The sequence below is a fragment of the Numenius arquata genome, chromosome 1 (assembly GCF_964106895.1).
Source record: "Numenius arquata chromosome 1, bNumArq3.hap1.1, whole genome shotgun sequence".
Taxonomy (NCBI): domain Eukaryota; kingdom Metazoa; phylum Chordata; class Aves; order Charadriiformes; family Scolopacidae; genus Numenius; species Numenius arquata.
The window spans coordinates 12,069,866-12,084,671 of record NC_133576.1 but is presented as its reverse complement, the minus strand read 5'-3'; the positions used below and the strand labels follow the sequence as shown (position 1 = coordinate 12,084,671).

General features: G+C 36.2%; 1 protein-coding gene across 2 annotated transcripts in view; it reads left to right on the top strand.

Annotated features, from left to right (window-relative positions):
* The window catches only part of STXBP5L (syntaxin binding protein 5L), a 201,316-nt gene that overhangs the window by 114,414 nt on the left and 72,096 nt on the right, over positions 1–14,806 (top strand). For both annotated transcript variants that reach the window (XM_074145586.1, XM_074145578.1), the window contains exons 7-13: positions 738–821; positions 7,195–7,318; positions 8,916–8,994; positions 9,171–9,325; positions 10,637–10,709; positions 12,032–12,179; positions 13,827–13,894. In XM_074145586.1, coding sequence (XP_074001687.1) covers positions 738–821; positions 7,195–7,318; positions 8,916–8,994; positions 9,171–9,325; positions 10,637–10,709; positions 12,032–12,179; positions 13,827–13,894 — 731 coding nt within the window. The remainder of the gene's footprint in view (positions 1–737; positions 822–7,194; positions 7,319–8,915; positions 8,995–9,170; positions 9,326–10,636; positions 10,710–12,031; positions 12,180–13,826; positions 13,895–14,806) is intronic.

Sequence of the window (14,806 nt, the reverse complement as noted above, 5' to 3'; positions counted from 1 at the left end):
AGTGCCAGACCAATAATTCAGTTCTTTTCAATAGAGACAAGGAGAAAGGATTGTGTCCATTCTTATTTTTCTCCTGAGCATCATTTTTCTTCTCTTTCATCTTTTGACAAATCTTCTTTGCTGGTATTTCTCAGGTGTGCATGATGATATGACTAGAAAAAGTAAAAATTCACATACCAGTTAATATATTTTTGATTTCTAGGAAAGCAAGCAATTTATTCTCTGCAAGAGGAGTTCTTTGAAATGTTTTAAAGCAGTGGAAAGCAGAAATTAGAGGAATATATGTAGCTGAAGGAGAGTTTAATTTGGTGACTCTGAAATTATTTAAATGATCTCTTAGGTGTCAAACAGTTTTCCCTCCAATCAGGGGCAAGGAAGGTAAGAGCTGAGAGGAACATGCTATGGTCTTATTCTCTTAGCAGGTACACAATTGTGAAGACTGTCCAGGCACATAATCTTGCAGAAAAAAAAAAAAAAAAAAAAAAGGCATATAAAGCACATTTTTTCTTACATATTAAAACTTGAGTAATCAGTAATGAGAAGTAATTTATACTGAAAGATAATTTGAAAGCTGGGTATTATGTGTAGTGCAATCTATAATCTTGCACATCAGTTTGGCATCTCTTTTTATAGTGCTTATTTATTTTTTTAAAATGTCTTAAAACCATTAAGTTCTTCGCTATTCCTGTATACCTTTTGAATCTGTAAATATAATTGTGTTTGTTTCCCTCCTCCAGCTGCTGATAGGCTATGAAAATGGGACTGTAGTACTCTGGGACTTACGATCTAAAAGAGCTGATCTGAGAGCTTATTATGATGAGGTAAGCAGTTTCCACTAATTCAGAAAAACTGTTATTCAGCAGGTTATTGTGTGTCTTATCAAGCAGATGGATATTTATCTTAAGGGAATGCTTGTTCTGGAAATACTTTTTGTGCTATGCTTTTGAACAAGTTATTGACAGTAGAAATCAGAACCTGAAATCTGAACCTGAAATCTGTAGTTCTAATGCATTAGACTCTTGTGAAGGTACTATGACACTGAGTCTCTTCCCCATGATTCTGTTAAGTTCATGAGCTTCTCAGTCTGGGGATCCTCAGTTGAACAGAGTGTAGTAATGAGATGACCTGAGATATAGCTACATTAGGAATTATATAATTATCTTTACTGTGTATTGCTAGAACATTAATTAGAATGAAAGACAGATTATTTTGTAGGGCTATTGATGTTACCTTGTACTCAAGATCTGATTAAAAGATTTTCAAAGTTGTATTCTCATAGTTTTATCAGACAATTGTCTGTTGCCATTTGTAAGCAGATTATATAAAACACAGATGCAGTTCTTGTATCAAGAAATAAGCTGTTTCAAAAATAGATATATTTCTAGTTATTATGATTTTAGTACTAGCCCTAGGAAAAAAATCCTTTGTTCTGCCAGCCCCTCTGTAAAGTTCACCATGGATGAATGTGAGTGCAACTACAGCTGAATGTATAAAAGGACATTTTCTTTAAAGTGCTCCAGAAAGTAATTGGTTTCCTGTAGTTCCCTTTTCTTCTTCATCTTGCCACCTTATTACATGTAAGCGGTATACACATTTATTATCACTCTAAAAAGTAATCTCAATATATCTGAATCCTGCACTTTTCGGGCCTGTGTTCACAGACACATAAACACTACACTGAGCTTCAAGGTTAAGATTCTGAATTTCTACATAGCAAATGTTCTAAAGGACAGGGTAATTCAGAGCTTAAACAGGCCAGCACTTAAGCCTGAAGACATGCTCACTAAATTGTCTCTAAGTGACAGACTGCCTGTGCATACACCTGTAAAATTGCACCTGCTCTATTACTGAAGGCTGGACAACTTTTTTCTTTTGCAGGTCTCCTGGGGGAGGGTCTGTTCACTCACTGTCCTCTCTTATGCTCAGAATGAGACTACATAAACCAGGATTTTCATAATACTGTTTCTTTTATTTTATTTTTTGCTTGTTGAGACAGAGTGGTTGGGTGTTGAAAATTTCTCATACAATTTAGTTGTTCCACATTTTTCTATACTGTCCTCAGGTACATTTTTTGGCCTTTTTATCAGTCGTGTGTTTTCCTCCTCCATGGTTACTTGCTGTGTCATTACTCTACCTTGTGCAACTTGTGATGGCTTGCTATTGTCTACTGAAATATTTGCAAGATTCTTCTTGTCTTTAAAAGGGTTATGTGACCAGCCATTGTACTTTATTCCAGACTTTCAGGCTCCAGATTGATAATGTTCCAGAACTGCTAGTATTCCCCCAGGGAGCCCCTAGAAAGGGTTCCTTTTTAAATCCTGGGTTATATAGCTTTTGTGAGTCACAAGTGATTGTTCGGCATGTGCCACTTGGTATTTGGCACCAACCCAAGTTTTCAAACCTAGGCCTCTTGTTACAGATTGGCCACCAAAGTTCACAGTCCAGAAAACATTGTTCCTGCTCCCCTTCACCATTCTATCTGGACTGATGCAAGGCTTCTGTGCCCCATGATATCTGACCAATGTTTTAGTATTGTTCTGGTGCTGAGCCAGCCAGTCACAATTGCAGGGTATCTGTGAGGTCTCAGATAAATTGCTGTAAATGTTCTGTATCTTCATTGAATACCAAAGTGCCTCTTTGAATGGGATCTGAATGAAATTAATCCAGCCTCATTTTTCTTACTATCATTACACTTTCTTTAGCAGCAGTTTTGAAACTAAGGTAGTCCCCCTCTTTGGTGAAAGAACTGGAAATCTCATCTAACTGGACCGCTTCCTCTTCCGACATCTTTAAGGATCATCAGATGGCACGATCTTTTCTGGCTTATCAGTGAAGCAGATACTTCTATTTAGTATCAAAAATTCCTCTGGCACCAGGCTTCTCCATTAAGGGGCACTTGATATGTACTCTGAGAAACAGCTTATTTTTTTGTCTTTGATGGACTGTGAGTGTTCATCACGAAGGCAAGTTCTTTCTTCTCCGTAATCTTCTTCATATAGCTGTCCAGCTTGGTAATATCACTCAAAATGAATGTCACCACCTTCAAGACTCCATCCTAATACTCATCCTTTCACAGGATCAAGCCTCAACTGAATTTCTCCTGTGTTACTGTTGACAGCATTGGATTTCAGTTTCCCCAGACTGGTTGTCAAGAAGGAGGCTCTCTGTTGTTATTCAGATCTGTAGAACCTCACTGTGCAACACAGGAGCGAGAAGTTAACAGCAGATTTTTTTTGACACAGAAGAGGAAACAAGGCTGGCAACTGATTGTCTATCTACCAATCTAAATATTCTTCCCTTTTAAGTTCAAGGTGGAGACTATATCTGCTGACATTCAATTGTTATAGAGAGGAATAGTTTCATATCTCTTTAATTTAAAGATACTTCTTTTCATACAGCCACAAGAAATGCTTTCATTTCATTGTCAGTGAGAACCATTATTAAAAGGTCTCTTCCATTCAGATTTTTCACTATGTTGAGTGCTGTTTTTTTAATTGAGGTTTTAGAAATAAAGAACACTTATCTCAGATGGAATAGGTCCTCTTTATTTGCATGCTTGAACAGTTGGCTAACAAAAGGATCACCAAGAGAGAATGGTTCTCAGTCTACTAGGACATCATCACTGTAAAATCTTGCCTATGCTTTCTAGGCTGCATGGCTTTGTGATACCATTGTAATGCTTTGTATCACATGAGACTTGCAAACCTGGATACAAGATACATGTTGCAGAACATCCTCAAAATATGTGCAATGTTATGACAGGGAGGTGAGTTGTTTCGTACAATATTACCAGGATCTGTCCAATACTTGCAGAAGTATGCCCTTTGATTTTCCTTGCCATCCAGATTAATGTCATGGATACATTGTTCCTAGAACAAACAGCTCACCGAGACAACCCAATAGCTTGTAAGTGGTGGAGCTGAAGACTCTGCCCCCTGTTCACAGACCTGCAATTGCAGCATTTAGAGCTGCATTCTTTTCTCCATCTTTGTCATGCTAGAGTTCATGTCTTGAAGACTGGGAACCTTTCATAGATAAAACCTGTGTGCTCATTTCAAATGGGAGAAGTTCTCACCAAGGATAGAAAAAACTGTACAAGTTACCTGGAACTTCTCTGCTTGGTGTTCTCGTAAGCCTGTATCTTCCCTTTAAAGCTTCTCCCTGATATTTATGGTTTACTCACTGGAGCTAAAGGTAGTCCTGTCTCTCTTTTAGCCCTGCTGATGACCAGCTAGAGGCTGCCTCAATTCATCAACTCCTGACACAAGGACTTCCTCTGTATTCTTCTCTACTGTGTTAAAGCCTCTCAAGAGACTTGTTCTTACTTGTGAAAATGTTCTTGCTTGTGAAACACTTGATGCCAGCATGGAGCTTGAACTGCTGGTAAACAATCTTCTGTCTGCTCTTCAAGATGTCAGCTGCAAAATTGTTTCTTTGTGTGATGATTATTGTCATCTTCTCAGTGGTGATATGTATGAGATATTCAGGCCCTTTCAAATGATGCTCCTTTATGATGCCCTCTAGAAAAGACTTTCCATGCAAGCCCTTATATGAATTCCTTCAAAAGTTTATTTCCATTGATTTTTATAAAAAGAGAGCACATAAACAAGCCAGATCATTCAAAGGATTCGCAAGTTACTGTTGATAGTTGGCAGACCCTAAAAAACCAGCCGTCTTCATATGCAGACTGTTTAAAAGTTTGACAGGTTGTGTCAGTTCTCATTCAGAGTTTCCTGAAGCATAGTCATCAACTTTCATTAGAACACATCTCCAAAATTAAGCTGCCGAGTTCAAAGACACATCTCCCTCCTTTTATCAAGCACTATGCCATTATAGAAGTATCAAATCTGATGCGACCCTTGCCGTAGTGGTCCTTAATGGTAAGATTCAAGCAATAAGATGAGATGAGTATGGTGCTTGTTCGAAATACGGTTAAAAGTGGTCCTAGAGTCCCCCTAAGTGCTTCTCAGTGGAGGAGGTTTGTGGTTGGGAATGAACTGAAGTGGTGTTGGGCATGCTTAATTTTAGTACATGCTGAGTATGAGAGAAGATGGAATATGTATGCAACCACTGTGGGTATTGCAGAAGGAGAAACATACCCAATCTGGAGTGATATGCTTTATGTGCATACACTGTGTGAACATTCACATGAGTCACCCACCATGATGAACTCCATTTCTAAGCAAATAACTGCTCCTCTTTTGTCTGGATGGTAAAGAAGTGCATCAGAATGTTAGACGTTGTAGCAGCGAAAAATCAGGGATTTGGTTGGTACCTCCTTTCAGAACTAGTCATGACTCCCAGCTGAGACCTTCAAATGCACTTCGAAGTATTTCTTGCTCGTTTCAGGGCAAAGTCTAACAGGTGAGTTTGAGTTGCTGCTATGCCAACTGTCTGTGACAGGAGCATTCCTCCTTAGCTCTACTCAACAGGTTTATGCTGGCAGGTGGCACCTAGCAGCTGAGAGGCAGTTTAACAAGCAGCTTGGTACAATTTTCAGCTGCTAGCTACTAGCTCCGGCTCAGACACAGTTAGCGACTGTAACCATGTGAAATGTTTCTATGTGTGACAACACATCAAAAGCAGATTCAAATTTGGCATGATAGCAAGAATGAATGAGCTCATGTCAGAATTCTATGCAGGAGGATAGACGTGCCTTCAGTGTAAGTGAAGCAGCGCTCCCCACGGATCTAAGGTTCTCACTACCTGAGGCCAATGGCATTGGACTCTGTATGAACCATCTTTCCATGTTACCTTTTGTTGCTTCAGTTATAGTTTGGTATCTTGTGGGTCTTTAAGAGGAATTGTGTGCCAGCCTCCCTCTGGTAGATAGAAGTTTGAGTGACACTCATATCATTTGAAGATAAAAATCTAGAGTTTGCTTTGTTCAGCTCTGTTTGTTGAGTCTTTATGGGCATGACTAGCTTACTAGTGTGTTAGCAAAGCATTCATATACAAGGCATGTCAGATTCCTGTTAAAACATCTGAGTCATCTTAATGCAAAGGCTCATTTGTGTCTATGCTTTCCAGCCTCAGGAGCTGAGTAAAATTTTGGGAAAGAGTCACAGCGTTTTCATTGGTTTTTCTGATACTCCCTCCAGACCATGAGCTGTTACCAAGCGTAACAATCAACATACTTATTAAAAGATGTAGACCAACAGGGAGTTTTGAATAGCGACCAGTAGCACTTAGGTTTATTTCTTGTCATCTTAAGCAAAATTGATATGGACAACTCCAAAGCTGACTTATGAATACCCAGGCATGATTTTAAAGTGAATAAATCAGGTAAATGGCCATATGCAATTATAAGTGCATTTCCTGGGTTGCAAAAATGGAAATTTATTAAACTGCATTCAAAAATAAGTCTCTTTTATATACATTTACATTAAAACATATTGTTAGCTGCAATTTGGCAGCTAACATTTCTGGAAATGGATTCAAGGGAAATTCTGTGAGTTTGTGCTTCGGAGGGGAGTGTGTGAGAAACTGGTATACAATGAAGCAGTACATTGCTTTATCAGAAAATGGCTTTTGTTAGTTTCCAGCACATACCAGTGAAAATGAAGAACTTGCACCATTATCCTTTCAGCTTGTTTGATGTAATTATGGATATTTTCTGTCAGTTCAACTAATTATGCATGAAATACTAAGAATGGTCTATTAATTAGGTGTTGCTTTTTGGCATAAGTAGCGTTCATCACATGGTACTTGCATTGTGTACATAGGAGTATGATATTCCTCTTTTGTGAAGCACTATCTGTTCCAAAAGTATCCCACATCATGTTTTTGTTGATTTCCTATATCAACGAAACAATCCTGGTCTCTTTAGTGGTCTTGTTTTTATATTAAACATTCTAGATTTCTGTGTACTTGCTCTGAGACTTAAGAATATAGGGGGTGGGTAGGAATTATTCAAAACAGAATACTATTTCTACTTTTCCTAAATAGTCCTCTGGGGAAGACTGCACGTGTTGTAGATTACCTGTAAAACTTGTCACACAGAATTTCCTTGACTAGCAGTAGATTACAGCTATTGGTTATTAAAAAGTGCTGGTAATGGACTTTAGACAAACAAGAAGCATCCAACTGTTGATATACCATTAGATTAATATAATCCAAAGTCATGCATTAAAATATCATTAGTGTAAACATCGTATTCCATATCCGTCTCAAATTCTTCTTTCATTTCTGTAGGCTATTCATTCTGTTGCTTGGCATCATGAAGGGAAGCAGTTCATGTGCAGTCACTCTGATGGCAGCTTGACCTTATGGAATCTCAAAAGTCCTAACAGACCATTCCAGACCACAATCCCACATGGTAATTTTGATAGTTTAAACGTATAACTAAGAAACAATACAATATTCTCCATGCTGTTTGCTAATATCTGTGTTTATTTTGTTTATTTCATTTTTTATTGTAGCCCAGATCAAGAGTTGCTTCTTGCATAATATTTTAATCTGCAAAGTAGCTGCAAAATACTATAAAAAAAGGAGACCAATTTTGATCAATCTTTTTTTTAAATTGGTGTCATAAATACCTCTTACTGGGCAATATTGCTCTAATGCCTTTTATCCAATTCATCTTAATAGCCTACTTCTAGTCTTTGACACTCTCAGGCTTTGGGATTTTCACATTTCTTTCTTCTATATTTTGTATTTATGTGCTCATATGTGCAATTTTCACAAGAAGTAATATATTTTATACAGGGCACTATGTTGCTTGTTATAGATATGGTACAAGGCTTCCTAAGTCACTGCAATGGAGAATTTAAAGGAGACATATTATGAAATGGCTGTATCTTTTATAGCTGGGACTTTATGTGTCATTGCTTCTTACAAACCAAGTTAAAAGGTATTAACTCTATTGCAAATCAATACATTACCAAGAAGCCTGACTTATGGAGAGGAAGAAGGGGAAGGCAAGATCTATGTGGCCCAGAAAAGTTTTAGCATTTTCTTAAATTCCTTAATTCCTTTTGGTTTATCATTTTTAGTCATAGAATTGTACTTTATGTCAGAAGGGACCTCTCAGAGGTCATCTAGTCTAACCCTCAGCTCAGAACAGGCCTGATTAGATCAGTTAGCTCAGGGCAGCGTCGAGTTGACACTGGACACTTGAACACTTCCAACAACAAATTGCGCAACCTCTCTGGGGAACATCTTCCAGTATTTAATGACTCTTATGGTACAAATTTTTTTCCTAATATCTAAACAGAATTTCCCATGCCACCACTTGAGTCCTTTGCCTCCTGTCATTTCACTGTGCACCTCTGAGAACAGCCTGGCTCCATCTACACTGTATCCTCCAATCAGGTGGTTGTCGAAAGCAAGCATAGGCTTTCCAAAGTAGCAAAGCCAAAATTGATATTTTTTTGGTTTACAAGTGACTTTCCTCTGACTGGAAGAAAGTAGTGAGCCATAATTAACCAAGAATCCATGAATTTCAATTGTACGTACGCTTCACTTAATTTTATCACTCAACTAGTTACATTCCAGAGCATGTAACATTTTGCCAACAAAAGGAATTGAGTTAATCAAAGAATGACTTAGGAAAAAATTAAGCTGTTTGTGGTCATAATGTGTTCAGAAAAATGGTATACGTTTGGTGAAATTCATTAATTATTAGTTAAGTGTCATCCTTCTCAGTAATCTGCATGGGTTTTAGATGTCTTTGAAGTGTGGTCTGTGGTCCTTTAGGTGGATGTGGCAGTAAAAAAATGTAAAGCTGTAATAAATGTAATTAATTTAGGCAAATGTGTATTTTACAGAAATAGGAGGTAATACTCATCGTCTGCTGTAGCTTTAAAGTTCTATTCTTTTACTGCTTATACAGTTGCTTCAGTGTGTATGTTTTAGTTTGATAGTTCTATTATCATGATGTTTTAATACAGTTTTCATCTTCTTCCTTTCCTTAGGAAAAATTCAAAGAGATGGTAAAAAACCTGAATCTTGTAAACCAATTCTTAAAGTAGAGTATAAGACCTGTAAAAACAGGTATGTTTTTAATTCTGTAATTAACTGAATGTTACATTCCTGAGTTAAAGTCCTTTTAGAATCTTTCCCTCATTCTTTTTGCAAAGCTATTTATTAGTATTTGAAGCTACTAAACATATAATGTAAACTTGTATGTACTATGTAAACTTATAATTATGTTGATTTTTTTAATACAGTGAACCATTTGTGATATTTTCTGGTGGATTGTCATATGATAAGGCTTGTCGAAGACCAAGTTTAACAATCATGCATGGGAAAGCAATTACAGTTCTTGAAATGGATCACCCTATAGTTGATTTTTTAACTCTTTGTGAAACCCCATATCCAAATGGTGAGTTTATTAAGCAAAACACAGTTATGGAAAATACAAATGAAGGGATCTTCTCTGATAACTGAATTCAATTTCAGGGACTTCCATTATCACAGCTGTCTCCATCTCAAGAAAACCACATCACCAAAAGTAACTGGAATTTGTTTGCATTCACAGTATAGGAAGCAAGTAATGAGTTGACAATAGAGCATACATAAATCTTCAGATATGAACTTGAAACACATGGGCTACTGTGATGAAATATTGCTATTAATCAAACATATGTGGTTATATTTCTGGCATTTTTCATGAGGCTGAAAATCTACAGATTGCTGAATTATTGAAGATTAAACTATTACTTATCTGCAGAAAAGTTCTTGCACTTCAGCCTGAATAGAACTGTTAGAAGTGTTTTGCTGCATATTATGGAGCTGCCATATTCTTATGTACATTCACAGAAGACTCCAGAAAGTAAATTAAGAAAAGCTGCAAGTCAAAAAACCCCTAAGTTTAGCATTTTAAGCCCTCAAGCAGAAGAGTAAAATAAATCTTATATACGTAGCTAAATCAAATACATATTAAAAACACTTAGAAAAGATAAAGTGTATCTTTGTTTCAATCCCGCTATTGAAAAGAGAGTCATAATTTCACATTTATATTTTTTTAAAATAACTTTTATGCTATGTAATCTAATGCACCCTATGCATCAAGGGAAGCATTTGTCATTTTAATTGTTTGGTATCTTTTTAACCAAAAAAGCCTTGAAGAAAAAACCAGACAATATAATCTTCTAAAGAGTGTATGGGAGGAAGGAGTGTGTCAGTGTCTGAATTGAACACAGCAAACTTACAGGATTCCTCTGCAATATTCCTTTGGAATCGCTTTGGAAATGGAGGCATTGGATATCATCAAGTGGACTGGACCAGCTGTTCACAATCTGGTTTTGAAGAAGGGTCATACAGAGTAGAAGTCTTATTACTGGAGAGCAAAAATACATTTTCTGTATAATAACTGGATTCAGCAATGCAGTGATACATACAACTTATTCATATTCTTTTTCTTTACTTTCAATATACCATCATGCTGGCATGCTATAATATGCCAATTTATTTCTGCTATATATGTTGGGCAATAGTGCCCAAAAGTAATTTCTCAGTTCATGTCTGGCTCTGGTTTGCAGATATGTCTAGTTTGTGGATATGTCTAGGATATGTACCTCAAAACTTTTGTTTAATATACTGTGAATGTTTAGAGAACATAAATATGGCGTGCTTTCTTAAAATGACTAATAGGAGAACCCCACGTCTTTTATACTTGATTCCTCACTTACAGAATTTCAAGAACCCTATGCTGTAGTTGTGCTTTTGGAAAAAGATCTCATTGTTGTTGACCTGACACAAAGCAAGTAAGTATGAAGTCTTATATGAAGTTATTTGTATATATTAACTGTCCAGCAAATTATGATAAAAATCCAAATGTTATGCAATGTCATTTTACTATCCAAAATCATTCACTCTTAGTAGTAATTCACTCTATATGTTTACCTCCACCTTAGGAGCTAAGATGAGCTAATCAACAAGAATTTATGTTAATATTTGTTCTTAAGTTTGAGAATAAATCTAAATCTGTGGTCCCTTCAGCACAGCCCTCAAACATTCACTCAGCGTTGAAGTTAAGTAATACTTGGTCACATGCTGAATTATTACCTGAATGTATGTTTTGGAAACCAGATTGAACCACTACTTATATGCATGCTTAACTTCATGAGATTCCACAGGGACTACCACTTAAGTATTTACTTAGTATCTTAATAAATAATGGCATTGATTTATAGTGGATTTATGGGATTATTTCATGATCCACTTGATGGTTTAAATGACAAATAGTTCTTTCATATCAGAATCAATGTTCATATCAAAGAGGAACTGTACATCATATAATTCAGAATTCAATTCTTATTTATTTAGTTCTGCCTTTTATTTAGTTACTACCAGTAATGTACATCCACATTCACACTGGTGTAACTAGGAGCAGATTTTGCCCTTAATGTCTTGAAACATTTTAAGTGAATCATATTTTGATCTCACTTACTTCCAAGAATAATTCAAATAATCTCAGCAATATGAAATGGATGTAACTGAAAACAGAACCAAATTTCCTACATTTTTGAATTGTGAATAACATTGTGTAATATGCCAGAAGTGTAATATGCCTTATCAGACCATCCAAATTGATGGAAGTGAGAAATAAACTGAGATCTACTTCATCTGTTATTGCAATTGTTCATTGTAGAATCAGTAGTCTACGAGCCCAATAAACTAAGCTGCTCAATATAAAATCCACAGTTGTATAGGTAGTTCTTAGGTCATAGTATATATGACCTAAGATATTGACGAACCTGAAGCTTCTAGAAAATGTGTCACTTCTGTATAAATGAGATTTTTCAGATGTTGGGGAAAATTAGTTCCTAACCTATTAGCCTTAGGAACTATTCACGAGTTATAAGAGGATTCTTGTCACAGCAATGGAATTTTTTTATCTTTATTTGAGTAACTACACATTATTATTGACATTGAAAACAATACTTAAGTTTGAATAAATAAGGAAAATGTGCTTTATTAATAATGATTTTACTTAGATTCTGTTATACACTCTAATATAAGAATATGTTTTCTTCTATGGCTCAGTGTGTCACAGTGCTTCTAATAAATTGTCTTCCTTAACTAGTTTTCCAATCTTTGAAAATCCATATCCTATTGACATTCATGAGTCACCTGTTACCTGCACAGAATATTTTGCGGACTGTCCTCCAGATTTGATTCCTGTACTCTACTCTGTAGGAGCAAAACATAAAAAGCAAGGATACAGCAATAAGGTAAACAAAACCAATATTGCTTTTAAACAAAAAAAGTAGATGTACAACCTATATTTTTGTAACATCTTACCAAAATATTTTCATTTTACTTCTTTAATAACCACTTTCAAGTTGATCCTACCTGCAGCTTAGCAGCATGCTTACGGCCTGGTATTTGTCCCCCAGAAACACCATCACTTAAGCACAACCATTAATGACCATTACATAGGACTTAATCATTAGGCTGCTGGAATTATGCCAGATCAGATTGAGTTAAAGGAAAGCCATCAGTGTGCAATTTAGATTTGTATGGGTAAGTTATGTCTATCAAAGAAAAAAGTGAAAAAATTATAACAGAAAGAAGTTAGCAGAAGAGATTCAGTGAAGGTTGAGGGTTGACAGCATGTTTGTGAGATTTTTATTAAATAGGGATATTAATAATTATTTTACTGACCTACCAAAGTCTTAATATAATGCTTTTAGAAATAGGACAAGCTGCAGAAATAAAAAGAGGAAATGCAATTATTTTATAAATTTCAAGCATTAATCTGGTTTATGTTTGACTAGAACTAATGCATCATAATAAATAAATTAGAAAAAATATTAGGTAAACAAATCATACATCATCAGTTTTCTATTCATAGTTATAGAAGTATGCTCCTTGGAGCTGCCTTGTTTTCTATGAACTGAGAAACTGGGCCCAATCTACTTCTTTAGATCTTGGTTCAGTAAAGTAATTCAGAAAATATTTTTTTCTCTTATTTGAATTTGTCTGCTTATCTACCTTACTTCATATACATAGTTTCCCAAACTTTTCACCACTTACCTGTATTCATTGCACACTCTCTTGTCCTCTTGCTTTATTTGTGCATATACAAATATACACTCTGAATGTAGGTAGCCACTTATTTGCCACCTACCCATTTCTGTACCACAACTATCCACTCCATGTATCCACACAACCAGTTTGTGCTTCCAGGTTTTTTCCACCCACTCATTCTCTGCACACATCCTCACCCACTCTGCACATATGTCATCCTCCACATTCTGTACCTTGTATCCATACATGTCAACCTTTAGGTACAGACCAGCATTTCGATCTACCAGCCTAGACCAAGGAAGAAAATGTGAGTCTTGCCACTAGTAAACAAAAGGCAGAGAAGAGATGATGATTTCATGTGTTCTGTATAAGTTATATTCCCTTATCTCATATCTCGTGGCATCGTGCTCAGATGTTTGTTTCTAGGCCAGCATCTTCAGTAGGTTTTGTCCTCAAAATAGATTCTCGGTCTATTCAGTGTCCTATAGAAACTCCAAGAGTCAAGCAATCTGAAAAGGTTAGCAAAACTGTTACTCCTTCCTCTAATTCGTGTTTTGGATTGTTGAGTGTTAGCTGTACAGAAATATTTTAAAAACATAGAACTTTAACTGGTAACATAAAAATATCTTATAAATACATATAAATAATGTATTAAGTTTCAAAAGCCTCAATTGATAATATAAAAATGTTAATAAGCTTTAAAACCCTCAAATGCTACACATTTTTGTTCCTTTTATGAGTTGTATTGCTTTTGGGAGGAAGATGTTTTCTACTCTTGAGTTTAAAAATTAACCAAGCAAGATTCATCAGAATTAGTTGTGATCTCTGTATTCTTGTTGTTTGTTTAGGAGTGGCCTATCAGTGGTGGAGCGTGGAACCTTGGAGCTCAGACATACCCCGAAATCATTATTACAGGGTGAGAATGAAACTGAGGATTGGTACTTTTAAAACGTTAGCATCTACAGCTTTTCATTGTAGGTTAACTATAGATAAGAGTTGACCCTTCACAGAGTATGTATATCCTGGCCTCTTCATTTGAGGTATGTTGTTTTTTTCCTTGTGTAGAGTCACCACAGAAATTCCCATTTTGTAGAAAACAGAGCTTTATACTCAGTGATGAACTACCATTAAGAATGACCATTTGAGGCCCCAGTGTTAGACAGCAAGTCTATGTACTTATGAAGGTGGGGCCTTTGGAGAGGAGAATCCATTGCAAGAGAATGTTTTGTCCTTGAAGGGCACAGAGAATAGCATTGAAAAGGGAAGCAGCTGTTCTTCTATAGCTGTTGTCCTTTGGCCTTCTCAGGAGTTTGTATCTGGGGACAGTTTGGGAATTCATCTTAATACCCCAACATTAGTGCGGGCATGGTGCACTGGGATGAGTTTCACCTTGTGAGTGGAGAGACAGCCCCATAGCAAAAAGGCATAGAAAGGCTCAGATTGTAGTAGAAGCCCCATGAGCAATGCCTGATGGATTTTCAAGGGGCCATGTTGTAAAAGAGAAGCCATTCAGCTATGATGCACTCTGCGTGTCCCTCTGATCTCAGCCATGCTGATGATAGCAATATATTTGATAAATTGTTGTTAGCAATGATACTTAACATCTGTTTTTAAAAATAAGATTATGATGTGTGCAATAGTACCAATAAGGTGACGAAGGGATTAGTCTCATTTTAAACAGTAATATCTCCTTTCTCCAGCTTTACTTCAGGGATGATTTTACGTTAACAAAAAGAACACAGCTGTAAGGTATTAAGCAAAACAAAAAAAAAGTTATCCTCTGTCCTTTCAAAGTTCTTTAGACATTTGTAGAGTGCATAGGCTTGAT